The sequence below is a fragment of the Aythya fuligula genome, chromosome 9 (assembly GCF_009819795.1).
Source record: "Aythya fuligula isolate bAytFul2 chromosome 9, bAytFul2.pri, whole genome shotgun sequence".
In the NCBI taxonomy this organism is placed as follows: Eukaryota; Metazoa; Chordata; class Aves; order Anseriformes; family Anatidae; genus Aythya; species Aythya fuligula.
This window is the reverse complement of record NC_045567.1, coordinates 8,857,331-8,875,277: the sequence shown is the minus strand read 5'-3', so window position 1 is coordinate 8,875,277 and position 17,947 is coordinate 8,857,331. Positions and strand designations below refer to the sequence as shown.

The window sequence follows — 17,947 nt, the reverse complement described above, 5'->3', positions numbered from 1 at the left end:
CAGACCGTGGAGACGCTGCAGGAGGGGCACACCACGTGCATCATCTGCATGGAGGTGGTGGAGGACAGCCTCTCCTACACCACCATGGCGTGCCCCTCCTGCAAGCACGCCTGGTTCCACCGGGGCTGCATCCAGGTAGGAGGCCCTTCCCTCCCTCTGCCAGCCCGCAGGGACACCATGCGCCCGGAGCGGCGTCCTGCTCACACGGGGAGTCTCTCTTCCACAGGGACAGGCGCTTCGGGCACTTGCTCTGCTTCTCCTGTGCTGCCAGCGGGACCCACCGCCGATGCTCCCGCCCTGGGGACACCACGCAGCAGTGGGAGTGCGCTGGCTGCGCTGGCCCGGCCACTGGTAAGGGGCACGGCGTGCTCAGGCTCGGGGCGGCAGAGCCCTCCGTGCCCTCTGCAGGCCAGGCAGGGTGGGCAGATCCGCTGACCTTCCTGCCTCCCCTTGCAGCTCCCAGCTCCTCACCCTCACCACCGCACAGGAGAGCCGGCCGTGGCAGGGTGCTGCCCCAGCGCCACAGCCCCTACAGCCGGCCACAGCCCTGAGCCCGGCCTGGGGACAGATGCTCCATCCTGGTGTCCCGCCGCCAGACAGGGTCGGGCTGTGCACTTGCGGGCGGCCTTCACGGAGAGGACCTCAAGGAGGTGCTCAGTGGGGGAACGCTCGCACCCAAAGGCAGGCGAGGGGTGGCACTCAGCTCCTGCCGAGATGAGGGGATGGAGCTGAGACACGGCGAAGGAGCTGGGACTTGCTGAGGAGGAAGAGCGACGGAGCCAGGAGAAGAGATGGAGGCGAGACCAAGCCTGGAACTGGATGGGGAGATGGAGCTGGGTCTCCGGGACAGAAATGGGCCTGGCTGATGGAGCCAGGACGGAGATGGAATTGGGATGGCTCCAGAGTCATGCTGCTAGGGAGAGAGCTTGGGCAGGAGACGATCCCTCAAGCTGGAAGGGACCCACCAGTGTTCTCCTAGCTTTGGAAACTGTCCCTACAGCGCAGAGGCAGGTAGTTAGCCTAACCCAGAGCCTGAGAACAATGCTTACCAGGAAGAACAAAAACAGCGCACAAAGCTGACCAAAAGGAGAAAACAACTCCGTTGTTTCCCATCCTGCTCTTTCCCTCAGCCACTCAGCACAGTGTGCTGCAGCTCGCTTGCATTTTCCTGTGCATTTTCCTGTACAAATAAAGTGGTTTTGCTTTTTTGTCTATATGAGTATCACTTCTTGAACACTCCGACTAAGACCTAAATCCACGCAAAACACCCACCCCTCAAAAAAGAAAAAAGAAGAAAGGAGGCACTGCTATTTAACAAAACAGACCTGACCACCAAGCACGAAGGGGACCCCCAGTGCTGTGCTGAGCAGAAGCAGAGCCTCAGCACGTGTGCACTTGAACAACTCTGAGAAGAGTCAAGGCAGAGACAGACCAACCAAATCAGGACCGGAGCACAAACATTTAGCCCAACACACACTTTTTTTTTTTTTTTTTTTTTACTATTATTAAGTGAATATATTTATTAAAGAATAACTTAAGAGTGGTTGTGGCCTCGAACTACCTTCTCCTACCAGAAGCTGATGCTCAGCCTCCGCTTTGGAAGAAGGGTCTATGCAGAGTTACCACCCAGAGACAGCGAGATTCTCGTTTCAGCATTAGGGATTGAAATCCGGTGTCCTGTGAAGGGGCTCCAGCAAAGAGAGTTCAAGCAAAACAAGTTGCAGCAATGGTCTGGCTGCAAATAGAAGGATAGATAGAAGGTACTTCATCAAGAGAACCCTCCCCACCTCCCATACGGATCAACACCTCCTGGCTTGCTCTGGAGGCCTGCCTCGCCTCAGCTGTCCCTTGCAGTCACCAGCCAGCCTGGAGCTTTCCCTACACAGGAGGGAGGCCACAGCCCCTTCCTTGCTCAGGACCACCCCCAAGCACTCCCAGCTGCAGAGGAAAGGGCCAGGTGCCCATGAAGACACACCAGGTTCACAAGACTACAAGTGCCAGGCCCAGCCCCATCGCAAGCACAGCTCTTTGCACAAAAGGCTGCTCTTGCTCTTCCCACCACTACTAACCCTTGAGAATGCTACAGGGAGGCAGAGGATGCCCACAAAGAAGGGAGAAGAACACGACAGATCAGTGGAGCGATTAAGGAAGCATCAAACCAGAGATGTCTGCAGAGGACAGAAAAGGTCTATCAGGAACCAGTCACTCCCTCCTTCCCTCAACCAAAAGAGGAAGCAAGAAAAATGGAGGAAAAGCTTCAATGCAAGAAGACCTTGCAAATCCAGAACGGCAGCCTCCTGGCAGCCTCTTCACAGCTGCCCCGGTGCTCGGGCCTGGCTGAATGGCCCCGCTTTGGTTCAGGTCCCTGCAAAACCACCGGACACACAGTGGGGTTGGGGTTGGAAGGCACCTCTGCAGGTCACCTGCTCCAACCCCCATGCTCAAGCAGGGCCACCTGCAGCCATGTGGACACTGGGCACCACTGAGAAGAGCCTGGCTCCATCTCCTTTGCACCTTCTCTTCGCATATCGATATCCTTCAGCCAGATCCCCACAACGAGCAGTCACGGCTCTCTCCAGCTCTCCCCAGAGGACACATGCTCCAGTCCTTCCACCAGCTTGGCTGCCGTTCACTGCGCTCCCTCCAGTAGGCCCATGGCTCTCCTGTCCTGGGGAGCCCACAACTGGACCCAGTCCTCCAGCTGGGGCAACTCCAACAAGCCTTGGGGGCTCCAGCTTTCCTCCCCAGGGCCTCAGCTTCCAGCTTCCCTGCCGTCAACTCCACGAGGATCCTGCCAGGCCATTTCTCCGGCCTGCCCAGGGCCCTCTGCAGGGCAGCACCACCCTCTGGTGCATCCCTATCTCCTCCCAGCTTGGATCAGCAGCAGACTTGCTGAGGGCACGCCCTGCTCCGCCCTGCGGATCGTTCATGAAGAGGCTGGGCAGGACTGGGCCTGGACGTGACCTTGTTGCTAGTTCATGTCCCAGCCTCACATCTCTAGTGGGTTTCTGTGGCGAGGTTTTGGGAGCAGGGGGCCATAGGGGTGGCTTCTGTGAGAAGAATCCAGAAGCTGCCCCATGTTAAATAAGGGCCCCGCTGCTGGCCAGAGCCAAGCCAACAAGCAACGACTCTGTGAGAGCGTATTAAAGACAGGGGAAAAAAACAAAAACCAACCAAAACAAACAGATCTACACAGCAGCTGGGAGAGGGAAAGGAGTGAGAAACAGCCTTGCAGGTGCCAAGGTCAGTGAAGAAGGAGGAGGAGAGGTGCTCCAGGCACGCAGCACAAGTCCCCTGCAGCCTGTGGAGAGGCCCCTGGTGCAGCAGGCTGTCCCCCTGCAGCCCATGGAGTACCACAGTGGAGCAGGGGTCCACGCTGCAGCCCGTGGAGGAGCCCACGCTGGAGCAGGTGGCCCTGCAGTGACAGAGGCTGTGGCCTGTGGAAGACCCCTGCCGGAGCAGATTCGGGGCCAGACCTGTAGCCCGTGGAGAGGAGCCCATGCAAGAGCAGGGGATGTAGGGGGAGCTGCTGCCCGGGGGGGACCCAGGCTGGAGCAGTGTGCTCCTGAGGGATGGACCCTGTGGGACGGACCCATACTGGAGCAGTTCTCGAGGAGCTGCTGCCTGTGGGCAGCCCACGCCGGATCAGTTTGGGAAGGACGGCAGCTGTGGGAGGGACCCCACGTTGGAGCAGGGGACAAGAGTGAGCGAGAAGGAGCGGCAGAGACGAAGTGCTAGAGACTGACCGCAGCCACCATTCCCCCGTTCTCCTACGCCACTCGGGGGGAAGAGGTGGAAGAGGATGGCTGGGGGAAAGGTGGTGGTGGTGTTTCATTTTGTTTCTTTGTTTCTCACTTCTCTGCTTCTCCAGCAGCCCGCGAGCCATCTCCCTGTGCCCTCGTCACAACCCACGAGGGTTTCTCCCTCGTCTTTTCTCTCCCTGTCACGCTGACGAGGGAACGAGACAGCAGCTGGGTGGGCGCCTGGCCGCCAGCCTAGGCCAAGCCACCACGGCCATTCACGGGGATGAAGAGGCTGCACCGTGGGCTTGGAAGCCCAGGGGGTGTCTGTGAGGCTGGGGGAGCTCCTGGGCCCTGCCGCATCATCCACCATTCCATGGTCTCCTAGCGACGCTGAGGGACAACATTGACACCAGTGACACAGGCGAGTCTGGGAGGGACTTTGCGTCTCTAGTGAGCGCCAGGCGTGGAGGCAGCAGCTCCTGGCAGCGAGGCGAGGCCAGGCGAGGCGAGGAGTTGCTGCGCAGCATGGCTGCCGTAGAGGAGGAGAAGGCCCCTGAGGCACAGGAGGACGGTGAGAGCAGATGCCCCAGCAGCTCCCTGGAGGTGGAGGGCCCTGAGCACCCCCTGGGGCTGTGCAGAGCCGCTTGGGCTGCGGACACCCGGGGACGCCCTGCCAGGAGCCCCCGACCAGGCCCTTGCCCTTGCCCTTGCCCTTGCCCTTGCCCTTGCCCTTGCCCTTGCGGGCGTCCCTCGGGGACACCTGCCAGGTGCTCAGTGGGGGGATGCTCTCATCCATGGCTGCCGCCCTGCCTCCCCCAGAGTGCGTGCTGTGCCACCGCTCGGACACCAGCTTGGATGGCTGCGGGCCGATGCAGCAGGTGGACGGGGTCTGCGCCCACGTGAACTGCCTGGTGAGCTCCCCGCGGCTGCCCGCGCCTTTCCCCAACCCCTTGACTGGCACCTGGAGCCCACAGGACTGTGTCATCCCCAGCGCGCTGCTCGCTGGCTGTCACCTCCTCCTGCTGCGCTCCCAGCACAGCCTCCCCACCATGGTCCCTATCTCCTTGCCCTGAGCAGCTGCGGGGCTTTTTTGTCTTCCAGTATCCAGCCCAGGGCCTGTACCAGCGAGGCGCTGAAGGGGAAGGAATCTTCGGATTCCTCTCCGCGGATATCAGGCGGGTAGCGGCTCGGGCAGCTCGCAAGGTGAGGGCTTTTTTGGAGCAGACGAGACTTGTGGCAGCTGAGCCCAAGCCCTGGCAAAGAAATCCTCGAGGCTCTGGACAAGCTCCGGGCAAGTCCCAGTGGCCCCGGCCACGTCACTGACGGGGCTGCTGTGCTCTTTGCAGCGCTGCTGCATCTGCCGCAAGAAGGGGGCCACCCTCGCCTGCCGGCAGAAGCGGTGCTCGCGCCGGTTCCACCTGCCCTGCAGCTCCCAGCGGGGCTGCATCTCGCAGTTCTTTGGGGAGTACAGGTACGAGCTGCCCTAGCTTGGGCTGCAGCCCCCTCAGCCTGCGCCCTGCAGGCAGAGTCCCCGGTGTGGCACGCGTGCCCCGGGGCCCAGCAGGGAAATGGTGGCTGGGGGGCTCCTTTGGGGAGGAGAGGGCTGACAGGGGGGGCTCGTATGCCCCTGGGGAGCTGCTGTCCTCTCCAGGCTCTGGCCAGAGCTGTGCAGGGCCTCTGGCGCTCCCTGGCCTCACTCAACTCTTCCGTCCTCACCCAGCTCCTTCTGCTGGGAGCACCGCCCGCAGCAGACCGTGGAGACGCTGCAGGAGGGGCACACCACGTGCATCATCTGCATGGAGGTGGTGGAGGACAGCCTCTCCTACACCACCATGGTGTGCCCCTCCTGCAAGCACGCCTGGTTCCACCGGGGCTGCATCCAGGTAGGAGGCCCTTCCCTCCCTCTGCCAGCCCGCAGGGACACCATGCGCCCGGAGCGGCGTCCTGCTCACACGGGGAGTCTCTCTTCCACAGGGACAGGCGCTTCGGGCGTGCCTCAGGCACTTTGCGTGTCCTCACTGCCGGGACCAGGAGCGCTTTGTCCCTGAGATGGAGCAGATGGGAATCCGCGTGCCGCACATGTGCGTTCCTTTCTTCCTTCCCACCCACTCAAGGCAGGAGAGGGCACAGCCCCAGGCCCTAAGCCCTCCAGGCAGACTGTCCCCAACAAAAGGGGCTGCCTGGGGGACAGGACGATGCTGGCCTGCTGCCAGGGATGCCCCTGAGCCCTGTCCCAGCATCAGCACTGACACTTGCTGAGTGCCCCATGAGCTCGTGACCTTTCCTACTTTCTCTTGAAGAAAGCCGGCTTGCGAGCAGGACGAGGAGGAGGAGCTGGCACTGCCACAGCTGCATGGCCGCTGCGATGCCAGGCAGTGCCTGTACAGGGGAGGCCGGGAGCAGTGGGAAGAGGAAGGGTGAGCATCCACAGCAGCAGCTCCCCGGCTGCTGGGGGCTGTGAGCCAGATCTCCACCAAGCCGTGCAGTGGCTGCTGGGGCTCTGCCCAGGCACCTTCCCCTCTGCTGGGGCGCCACGAGCAATGCTTCTGGAGCCTTGGGGGCCTTTGTGGCGCCACTGCCTGCTGGGCTCTGCGTGCTCACCAGCACAACTTCTTCCCCAGGCCCTGGCAGCTGCTGCTCTGCTCCTCCTGTGCCGCCAGCGGGACCCACCGCCGATGCTCCGGCCTTGGGGACACCACGCAGCAGTGGGAGTGCGCTGGCTGCGCTGGCCCGGCCACTGGTAAGGGGCACGGCGTGCTCAGGCTCGGGGCGGCAGAGCCCTCCGTGCCCTCTGCAGGCCAGGCAGGGTGGGCAGATCCGCTGACCTTCCTGCCTCCCCTTGCAGCTCCCAGCTCCTCACCCTCACCACCGCACAGGAGAGCCGGCCGTGGCAGGGTGCTGCCCCAGCGCCACAGCCCCTACAGCCGGCCACAGCCCTGAGCCCGGCCTGGGGACAGAAGATCCATCGTGGTGTCCCGCCGCCAGACAGGGTCGGGCTGTGCACTTGCGGGCGGCCTTCACGGAGAGGACCTCAAGGAGGTGCTCAGTGGGGGAACGCTCGCACCCAAAGGCAGGCGAGGGGTGGCACTCAGCTCCTGCCGAGATGAGGGGATGGAGCTGAGACACGGCGAAGGAGCTGGGACTTGCTGAGGAGGAAGAGCGACGGAGCCAGGAGAAGAGATGGAGGCGAGACCAAGCCTGGAACTGGATGGGGAGATGGAGCTGGGTCTCCGGGACAGAAATGGGCCTGGCTGATGGAGCCAGGACGGAGATGGAATTGGGATGGCTCCAGAGTCATGCTGCTAGGGAGAGAGCTTGGGCAGGAGACGATCCCTCAAGCTGGAAGGGACCCACCAGTGTTCTCCTAGCTTTGGAAACTGTCCCTACAGCGCAGAGGCAGGTAGTTAGCCTAACCCAGAGCCTGAGAACAATGCTTACCAGGAAGAACAAAAACAGCGCACAAAGCTGACCAAAAGGAGAAAACAACTCCGTTGTTTCCCATCCTGCTCTTTCCCTCAGCCACTCAGCACAGTGTGCTGCAGCTCGCTTGCATTTTCCTGTGCATTTTCCTGTACAAATAAAGTGGTTTTGCTTTTTTGTCTATATGAGTATCACTTCTTGAACACTCCGACTAAGACCTAAATCCACGCAAAACACCCACCCCTCAAAAAAGAAAAAAGAAGAAAGGAGGCACTGCTATTTAACAAAACAGACCTGACCACCAAGCACGAAGGGGACCCCCAGTGCTGTGCTGAGCAGAAGCAGAGCCTCAGCACGTGTGCACTTGAACAACTCTGAGAAGAGTCAAGGCAGAGACAGACCAACCAAATCAGGACCGGAGCACAAACATTTAGCCCAACACACACTTTTTTTTTTTTTTTTTTTTTACTATTATTAAGTGAATATATTTATTAAAGAATAACTTAAGAGTGGTTGTGGCCTCGAACTACCTTCTCCTACCAGAAGCTGATGCTCAGCCTCCGCTTTGGAAGAAGGGTCTATGCAGAGTTACCACCCAGAGACAGCGAGATTCTCGTTTCAGCATTAGGGATTGAAATCCGGTGTCCTGTGAAGGGGCTCCAGCAAAGAGAGTTCAAGCAAAACAAGTTGCAGCAATGGTCTGGCTGCAAATAGAAGGATAGATAGAAGGTACTTCATCAAGAGAACCCTCCCCACCTCCCATACGGATCAACACCTCCTGGCTTGCTCTGGAGGCCTGCCTCGCCTCAGCTGTCCCTTGCAGTCACCAGCCAGCCTGGAGCTTTCCCTACACAGGAGGGAGGCCACAGCCCCTTCCTTGCTCAGGACCACCCCCAAGCACTCCCAGCTGCAGAGGAAAGGGCCAGGTGCCCATGAAGACACACCAGGTTCACAAGACTACAAGTGCCAGGCCCAGCCCCATCGCAAGCACAGCTCTTTGCACAAAAGGCTGCTCTTGCTCTTCCCACCACTACTAACCCTTGAGAATGCTACAGGGAGGCAGAGGATGCCCACAAAGAAGGGAGAAGAACACGACAGATCAGTGGAGCGATTAAGGAAGCATCAAACCAGAGATGTCTGCAGAGGACAGAAAAGGTCTATCAGGAACCAGTCACTCCCTCCTTCCCTCAACCAAAAGAGGAAGCAAGAAAAATGGAGGAAAAGCTTCAATGCAAGAAGACCTTGCAAATCCAGAACGGCAGCCTCCTGGCAGCCTCTTCACAGCTGCCCCGGTGCTCGGGCCTGGCTGAATGGCCCCGCTTTGGTTCAGGTCCCTGCAAAACCACCGGACACACAGTGGGGTTGGGGTTGGAAGGCACCTCTGCAGGTCACCTGCTCCAACCCCCATGCTCAAGCAGGGCCACCTGCAGCCATGTGGACACTGGGCACCACTGAGAAGAGCCTGGCTCCATCTCCTTTGCACCTTCTCTTCGCATATCGATATCCTTCAGCCAGATCCCCACAACGAGCAGTCACGGCTCTCTCCAGCTCTCCCCAGAGGACACATGCTCCAGTCCTTCCACCAGCTTGGCTGCCGTTCACTGCGCTCCCTCCAGTAGGCCCATGGCTCTCCTGTCCTGGGGAGCCCACAACTGGACCCAGTCCTCCAGCTGGGGCAACTCCAACAAGCCTTGGGGGCTCCAGCTTTCCTCCCCAGGGCCTCAGCTTCCAGCTTCCCTGCCGTCAACTCCACGAGGATCCTGCCAGGCCATTTCTCCGGCCTGCCCAGGGCCCTCTGCAGGGCAGCACCACCCTCTGGTGCATCCCTATCTCCTCCCAGCTTGGATCAGCAGCAGACTTGCTGAGGGCACGCCCTGCTCCGCCCTGCGGATCGTTCATGAAGAGGCTGGGCAGGACTGGGCCTGGACGTGACCTTGTTGCTAGTTCATGTCCCAGCCTCACATCTCTAGTGGGTTTCTGTGGCGAGGTTTTGGGAGCAGGGGGCCATAGGGGTGGCTTCTGTGAGAAGAATCCAGAAGCTGCCCCATGTTAAATAAGGGCCCCGCTGCTGGCCAGAGCCAAGCCAACAAGCAACGACTCTGTGAGAGCGTATTAAAGACAGGGGAAAAAAACAAAAACCAACCAAAACAAACAGATCTACACAGCAGCTGGGAGAGGGAAAGGAGTGAGAAACAGCCTTGCAGGTGCCAAGGTCAGTGAAGAAGGAGGAGGAGAGGTGCTCCAGGCACGCAGCACAAGTCCCCTGCAGCCTGTGGAGAGGCCCCTGGTGCAGCAGGCTGTCCCCCTGCAGCCCATGGAGTACCACAGTGGAGCAGGGGTCCACGCTGCAGCCCGTGGAGGAGCCCACGCTGGAGCAGGTGGCCCTGCAGTGACAGAGGCTGTGGCCTGTGGAAGACCCCTGCCGGAGCAGATTCGGGGCCAGACCTGTAGCCCGTGGAGAGGAGCCCATGCAAGAGCAGGGGATGTAGGGGGAGCTGCTGCCCGGGGGGGACCCAGGCTGGAGCAGTGTGCTCCTGAGGGATGGACCCTGTGGGACGGACCCATACTGGAGCAGTTCTCGAGGAGCTGCTGCCTGTGGGCAGCCCACGCCGGATCAGTTTGGGAAGGACGGCAGCTGTGGGAGGGACCCCACGTTGGAGCAGGGGACAAGAGTGAGCGAGAAGGAGCGGCAGAGACGAAGTGCTAGAGACTGACCGCAGCCACCATTCCCCCGTTCTCCTACGCCACTCGGGGGGAAGAGGTGGAAGAGGATGGCTGGGGGAAAGGTGGTGGTGGTGTTTCATTTTGTTTCTTTGTTTCTCACTTCTCTGCTTCTCCAGCAGCCCGCGAGCCATCTCCCTGTGCCCTCGTCACAACCCACGAGGGTTTCTCCCTCGTCTTTTCTCTCCCTGTCACGCTGACGAGGGAACGAGACAGCAGCTGGGTGGGCGCCTGGCCGCCAGCCTAGGCCAAGCCACCACGGCCATTCACGGGGATGAAGAGGCTGCACCGTGGGCTTGGAAGCCCAGGGGGTGTCTGTGAGGCTGGGGGAGCTCCTGGGCCCTGCCGCATCATCCACCATTCCATGGTCTCCTAGCGACGCTGAGGGACAACATTGACACCAGTGACACAGGCGAGTCTGGGAGGGACTTTGCGTCTCTAGTGAGCGCCAGGCGTGGAGGCAGCAGCTCCTGGCAGCGAGGCGAGGCCAGGCGAGGCGAGGAGTTGCTGCGCAGCATGGCTGCCGTAGAGGAGGAGAAGGCCCCTGAGGCACAGGAGGACGGTGAGAGCAGATGCCCCAGCAGCTCCCTGGAGGTGGAGGGCCCTGAGCACCCCCTGGGGCTGTGCAGAGCCGCTTGGGCTGCGGACACCCGGGGACGCCCTGCCAGGAGCCCCCGACCAGGCCCTTGCCCTTGCCCTTGCCCTTGCCCTTGCCCTTGCCCTTGCCCTTGCGGGCGTCCCTCGGGGACACCTGCCAGGTGCTCAGTGGGGGGATGCTCTCATCCATGGCTGCCGCCCTGCCTCCCCCAGAGTGCGTGCTGTGCCACCGCTCGGACACCAGCTTGGATGGCTGCGGGCCGATGCAGCAGGTGGACGGGGTCTGCGCCCACGTGAACTGCCTGGTGAGCTCCCCGCGGCTGCCCGCGCCTTTCCCCAACCCCTTGACTGGCACCTGGAGCCCACAGGACTGTGTCATCCCCAGCGCGCTGCTCGCTGGCTGTCACCTCCTCCTGCTGCGCTCCCAGCACAGCCTCCCCACCATGGTCCCTATCTCCTTGCCCTGAGCAGCTGCGGGGCTTTTTTGTCTTCCAGTATCCAGCCCAGGGCCTGTACCAGCGAGGCGCTGAAGGGGAAGGAATCTTCGGATTCCTCTCCGCGGATATCAGGCGGGTAGCGGCTCGGGCAGCTCGCAAGGTGAGGGCTTTTTTGGAGCAGACGAGACTTGTGGCAGCTGAGCCCAAGCCCTGGCAAAGAAATCCTCGAGGCTCTGGACAAGCTCCGGGCAAGTCCCAGTGGCCCCGGCCACGTCACTGACGGGGCTGCTGTGCTCTTTGCAGCGCTGCTGCATCTGCCGCAAGAAGGGGGCCACCCTCGCCTGCCGGCAGAAGCGGTGCTCGCGCCGGTTCCACCTGCCCTGCAGCTCCCAGCGGGGCTGCATCTCGCAGTTCTTTGGGGAGTACAGGTACGAGCTGCCCTAGCTTGGGCTGCAGCCCCCTCAGCCTGCGCCCTGCAGGCAGAGTCCCCGGTGTGGCACGCGTGCCCCGGGGCCCAGCAGGGAAATGGTGGCTGGGGGGCTCCTTTGGGGAGGAGAGGGCTGACAGGGGGGGCTCGTATGCCCCTGGGGAGCTGCTGTCCTCTCCAGGCTCTGGCCAGAGCTGTGCAGGGCCTCTGGCGCTCCCTGGCCTCACTCAACTCTTCCGTCCTCACCCAGCTCCTTCTGCTGGGAGCACCGCCCGCAGCAGACCGTGGAGACGCTGCAGGAGGGGCACACCACGTGCATCATCTGCATGGAGGTGGTGGAGGACAGCCTCTCCTACACCACCATGGTGTGCCCCTCCTGCAAGCACGCCTGGTTCCACCGGGGCTGCATCCAGGTAGGAGGCCCTTCCCTCCCTCTGCCAGCCCGCAGGGACACCATGCGCCCGGAGCGGCGTCCTGCTCACACGGGGAGTCTCTCTTCCACAGGGACAGGCGCTTCGGGCGTGCCTCAGGCACTTTGCGTGTCCTCACTGCCGGGACCAGGAGCGCTTTGTCCCTGAGATGGAGCAGATGGGAATCCGCGTGCCGCACATGTGCGTTCCTTTCTTCCTTCCCACCCACTCAAGGCAGGAGAGGGCACAGCCCCAGGCCCTAAGCCCTCCAGGCAGACTGTCCCCAACAAAAGGGGCTGCCTGGGGGACAGGACGATGCTGGCCTGCTGCCAGGGATGCCCCTGAGCCCTGTCCCAGCATCAGCACTGACACTTGCTGAGTGCCCCATGAGCTCGTGACCTTTCCTACTTTCTCTTGAAGAAAGCCGGCTTGCGAGCAGGACGAGGAGGAGGAGCTGGCACTGCCACAGCTGCATGGCCGCTGCGATGCCAGGCAGTGCCTGTACAGGGGAGGCCGGGAGCAGTGGGAAGAGGAAGGGTGAGCATCCACAGCAGCAGCTCCCCGGCTGCTGGGGGCTGTGAGCCAGATCTCCACCAAGCCGTGCAGTGGCTGCTGGGGCTCTGCCCAGGCACCTTCCCCTCTGCTGGGGCGCCACGAGCAATGCTTCTGGAGCCTTGGGGGCCTTTGTGGCGCCACTGCCTGCTGGGCTCTGCGTGCTCACCAGCACAACTTCTTCCCCAGGCCCTGGCAGCTGCTGCTCTGCTCCTCCTGTGCCGCCAGCGGGACCCACCGCCGATGCTCCGGCCTTGGGGACACCACGCAGCAGTGGGAGTGCGCTGGCTGCGCTGGCCCGGCCACTGGTAAGGGGCACGGCGTGCTCAGGCTCGGGGCGGCAGAGCCCTCCGTGCCCTCTGCAGGCCAGGCAGGGTGGGCAGATCCGCTGACCTTCCTGCCTCCCCTTGCAGCTCCCAGCTCCTCACCCTCACCACCGCACAGGAGAGCCGGCCGTGGCAGGGTGCTGCCCCAGCGCCACAGCCCCTACAGCCGGCCACAGCCCTGAGCCCGGCCTGGGGACAGAAGATCCATCGTGGTGTCCCGCCGCCAGACAGGGTCGGGCTGTGCACTTGCGGGCGGCCTTCATGGAGAGGACCTCCAAGAGGTGAGCAGTGGGGGAACTCTTGCACCTAAAGGCAGGCGAGGGGTGGCACTCAGCTCCTGCCGAGATGAGGGGATGGAGCTGAGACAGGGCGAAGGAGCTGGGACTTGCTGAGGAGGAAGAGCGACGGAGCCAGGAGAAGAGATGCAATTGGGACGGAGGGACAGAGTCACGCTGGTAGGGATAGAGCTTCAGCAGGAAACAGTTCTTTGGGGAGTACAGGTACGAGCTGCCCTAGCTTGGGCTGCAGCCCCCTCAGCCTGCGCCCTGCAGGCAGAGTCCCCGGTGTGGCACGCGTGCCCCGGGGCCCAGCAGGGAAATGGTGGCTGGGGGGCTCCTTTGGGGAGGAGAGGGCTGACAGGGGGGGCTCGTATGCCCCTGGGGAGCTGCTGTCCTCTCCAGGCTCTGGCCAGAGCTGTGCAGGGCCTCTGGCGCTCCCTGGCCTCACTCAACTCTTCCGTCCTCACCCAGCTCCTTCTGCTGGGAGCACCGCCCGCAGCAGACCGTGGAGACGCTGCAGGAGGGGCACACCACGTGCATCATCTGCATGGAGGTGGTGGAGGACAGCCTCTCCTACACCACCATGGCGTGCCCCTCCTGCAAGCACGCCTGGTTCCACCGGGGCTGCATCCAGGTAGGAGGCCCTTCCCTCCCTCTGCCAGCCCGCAGGGACACCATGCGCCCGGAGCGGCGTCCTGCTCACACGGGGAGTCTCTCTTCCACAGGGACAGGCGCTTCGGGCACTTGCTCTGCTTCTCCTGTGCTGCCAGCGGGACCCACCGCCGATGCTCCCGCCCTGGGGACACCACGCAGCAGTGGGAGTGCGCTGGCTGCGCTGGCCCGGCCACTGGTAAGGGGCACGGCGTGCTCAGGCTCGGGGCGGCAGAGCCCTCCGTGCCCTCTGCAGGCCAGGCAGGGTGGGCAGATCCGCTGACCTTCCTGCCTCCCCTTGCAGCTCCCAGCTCCTCACCCTCACCACCGCACAGGAGAGCCGGCCGTGGCAGGGTGCTGCCCCAGCGCCACAGCCCCTACAGCCGGCCACAGCCCTGAGCCCGGCCTGGGGACAGATGCTCCATCCTGGTGTCCCGCCGCCAGACAGGGTCGGGCTGTGCACTTGCGGGCGGCCTTCACGGAGAGGACCTCAAGGAGGTGCTCAGTGGGGGAACGCTCGCACCCAAAGGCAGGCGAGGGGTGGCACTCAGCTCCTGCCGAGATGAGGGGATGGAGCTGAGACACGGCGAAGGAGCTGGGACTTGCTGAGGAGGAAGAGCGACGGAGCCAGGAGAAGAGATGGAGGCGAGACCAAGCCTGGAACTGGATGGGGAGATGGAGCTGGGTCTCCGGGACAGAAATGGGCCTGGCTGATGGAGCCAGGACGGAGATGGAATTGGGATGGCTCCAGAGTCATGCTGCTAGGGAGAGAGCTTGGGCAGGAGACGATCCCTCAAGCTGGAAGGGACCCACCAGTGTTCTCCTAGCTTTGGAAACTGTCCCTACAGCGCAGAGGCAGGTAGTTAGCCTAACCCAGAGCCTGAGAACAATGCTTACCAGGAAGAACAAAAACAGCGCACAAAGCTGACCAAAAGGAGAAAACAACTCCGTTGTTTCCCATCCTGCTCTTTCCCTCAGCCACTCAGCACAGTGTGCTGCAGCTCGCTTGCATTTTCCTGTGCATTTTCCTGTACAAATAAAGTGGTTTTGCTTTTTTGTCTATATGAGTATCACTTCTTGAACACTCCGACTAAGACCTAAATCCACGCAAAACACCCACCCCTCAAAAAAGAAAAAAGAAGAAAGGAGGCACTGCTATTTAACAAAACAGACCTGACCACCAAGCACGAAGGGGACCCCCAGTGCTGTGCTGAGCAGAAGCAGAGCCTCAGCACGTGTGCACTTGAACAACTCTGAGAAGAGTCAAGGCAGAGACAGACCAACCAAATCAGGACCGGAGCACAAACATTTAGCCCAACACACACTTTTTTTTTTTTTTTTTTTTTACTATTATTAAGTGAATATATTTATTAAAGAATAACTTAAGAGTGGTTGTGGCCTCGAACTACCTTCTCCTACCAGAAGCTGATGCTCAGCCTCCGCTTTGGAAGAAGGGTCTATGCAGAGTTACCACCCAGAGACAGCGAGATTCTCGTTTCAGCATTAGGGATTGAAATCCGGTGTCCTGTGAAGGGGCTCCAGCAAAGAGAGTTCAAGCAAAACAAGTTGCAGCAATGGTCTGGCTGCAAATAGAAGGATAGATAGAAGGTACTTCATCAAGAGAACCCTCCCCACCTCCCATACGGATCAACACCTCCTGGCTTGCTCTGGAGGCCTGCCTCGCCTCAGCTGTCCCTTGCAGTCACCAGCCAGCCTGGAGCTTTCCCTACACAGGAGGGAGGCCACAGCCCCTTCCTTGCTCAGGACCACCCCCAAGCACTCCCAGCTGCAGAGGAAAGGGCCAGGTGCCCATGAAGACACACCAGGTTCACAAGACTACAAGTGCCAGGCCCAGCCCCATCGCAAGCACAGCTCTTTGCACAAAAGGCTGCTCTTGCTCTTCCCACCACTACTAACCCTTGAGAATGCTACAGGGAGGCAGAGGATGCCCACAAAGAAGGGAGAAGAACACGACAGATCAGTGGAGCGATTAAGGAAGCATCAAACCAGAGATGTCTGCAGAGGACAGAAAAGGTCTATCAGGAACCAGTCACTCCCTCCTTCCCTCAACCAAAAGAGGAAGCAAGAAAAATGGAGGAAAAGCTTCAATGCAAGAAGACCTTGCAAATCCAGAACGGCAGCCTCCTGGCAGCCTCTTCACAGCTGCCCCGGTGCTCGGGCCTGGCTGAATGGCCCCGCTTTGGTTCAGGTCCCTGCAAAACCACCGGACACACAGTGGGGTTGGGGTTGGAAGGCACCTCTGCAGGTCACCTGCTCCAACCCCCATGCTCAAGCAGGGCCACCTGCAGCCATGTGGACACTGGGCACCACTGAGAAGAGCCTGGCTCCATCTCCTTTGCACCTTCTCTTCGCATATCGATATCCTTCAGCCAGATCCCCACAACGAGCAGTCACGGCTCTCTCCAGCTCTCCCCAGAGGACACATGCTCCAGTCCTTCCACCAGCTTGGCTGCCGTTCACTGCGCTCCCTCCAGTAGGCCCATGGCTCTCCTGTCCTGGGGAGCCCACAACTGGACCCAGTCCTCCAGCTGGGGCAACTCCAACAAGCCTTGGGGGCTCCAGCTTTCCTCCCCAGGGCCTCAGCTTCCAGCTTCCCTGCCGTCAACTCCACGAGGATCCTGCCAGGCCATTTCTCCGGCCTGCCCAGGGCCCTCTGCAGGGCAGCACCACCCTCTGGTGCATCCCTATCTCCTCCCAGCTTGGATCAGCAGCAGACTTGCTGAGGGCACGCCCTGCTCCGCCCTGCGGATCGTTCATGAAGAGGCTGGGCAGGACTGGGCCTGGACGTGACCTTGTTGCTAGTTCATGTCCCAGCCTCACATCTCTAGTGGGTTTCTGTGGCGAGGTTTTGGGAGCAGGGGGCCATAGGGGTGGCTTCTGTGAGAAGAATCCAGAAGCTGCCCCATGTTAAATAAGGGCCCCGCTGCTGGCCAGAGCCAAGCCAACAAGCAACGACTCTGTGAGAGCGTATTAAAGACAGGGGAAAAAAACAAAAACCAACCAAAACAAACAGATCTACACAGCAGCTGGGAGAGGGAAAGGAGTGAGAAACAGCCTTGCAGGTGCCAAGGTCAGTGAAGAAGGAGGAGGAGAGGTGCTCCAGGCACGCAGCACAAGTCCCCTGCAGCCTGTGGAGAGGCCCCTGGTGCAGCAGGCTGTCCCCCTGCAGCCCATGGAGTACCACAGTGGAGCAGGGGTCCACGCTGCAGCCCGTGGAGGAGCCCACGCTGGAGCAGGTGGCCCTGCAGTGACAGAGGCTGTGGCCTGTGGAAGACCCCTGCCGGAGCAGATTCGGGGCCAGACCTGTAGCCCGTGGAGAGGAGCCCATGCAAGAGCAGGGGATGTAGGGGGAGCTGCTGCCCGGGGGGGACCCAGGCTGGAGCAGTGTGCTCCTGAGGGATGGACCCTGTGGGACGGACCCATACTGGAGCAGTTCTCGAGGAGCTGCTGCCTGTGGGCAGCCCACGCCGGATCAGTTTGGGAAGGACGGCAGCTGTGGGAGGGACCCCACGTTGGAGCAGGGGACAAGAGTGAGCGAGAAGGAGCGGCAGAGACGAAGTGCTAGAGACTGACCGCAGCCACCATTCCCCCGTTCTCCTACGCCACTCGGGGGGAAGAGGTGGAAGAGGATGGCTGGGGGAAAGGTGGTGGTGGTGTTTCATTTTGTTTCTTTGTTTCTCACTTCTCTGCTTCTCCAGCAGCCCGCGAGCCATCTCCCTGTGCCCTCGTCACAACCCACGAGGGTTTCTCCCTCGTCTTTTCTCTCCCTGTCACGCTGACGAGGGAACGAGACAGCAGCTGGGTGGGCGCCTGGCCGCCAGCCTAGGCCAAGCCACCACGGCCATTCACGGGGATGAAGAGGCTGCACCGTGGGCTTGGAAGCCCAGGGGGTGTCTGTGAGGCTGGGGGAGCTCCTGGGCCCTGCCGCATCATCCACCATTCCATGGTCTCCTAGCGACGCTGAGGGACAACATTGACACCAGTGACACAGGCGAGTCTGGGAGGGACTTTGCGTCTCTAGTGAGCGCCAGGCGTGGAGGCAGCAGCTCCTGGCAGCGAGGCGAGGCCAGGCGAGGCGAGGAGTTGCTGCGCAGCATGGCTGCCGTAGAGGAGGAGAAGGCCCCTGAGGCACAGGAGGACGGTGAGAGCAGATGCCCCAGCAGCTCCCTGGAGGTGGAGGGCCCTGAGCACCCCCTGGGGCTGTGCAGAGCCGCTTGGGCTGCGGACACCCGGGGACGCCCTGCCAGGAGCCCCCGACCAGGCCCTTGCCCTTGCCCTTGCCCTTGCCCTTGCCCTTGCCCTTGCCCTTGCGGGCGTCCCTCGGGGACACCTGCCAGGTGCTCAGTGGGGGGATGCTCTCATCC

The 17,947-nt window shown here is 61.5% G+C and overlaps 1 protein-coding gene across 1 annotated transcript; it reads left to right on the top strand.

Moving 5' to 3' along the window:
- The first annotated feature begins 4,537 nt into the window (after nucleotides 1-4,537).
- Nucleotides 4,538-6,164, top strand: LOC116492471 (PHD finger protein 7-like). The gene is made up of 5 exons (XM_032193240.1): nucleotides 4,538-4,654; nucleotides 5,090-5,214; nucleotides 5,464-5,626; nucleotides 5,718-5,824; nucleotides 6,044-6,164. The coding sequence occupies exons 1-5, from the start codon at nucleotides 4,538-4,540 to the stop codon at nucleotides 6,162-6,164; spliced, it is 633 nt and encodes a 210-aa protein (XP_032049131.1).
- Nucleotides 6,165-17,947: the final 11,783 nt, after the last annotated feature.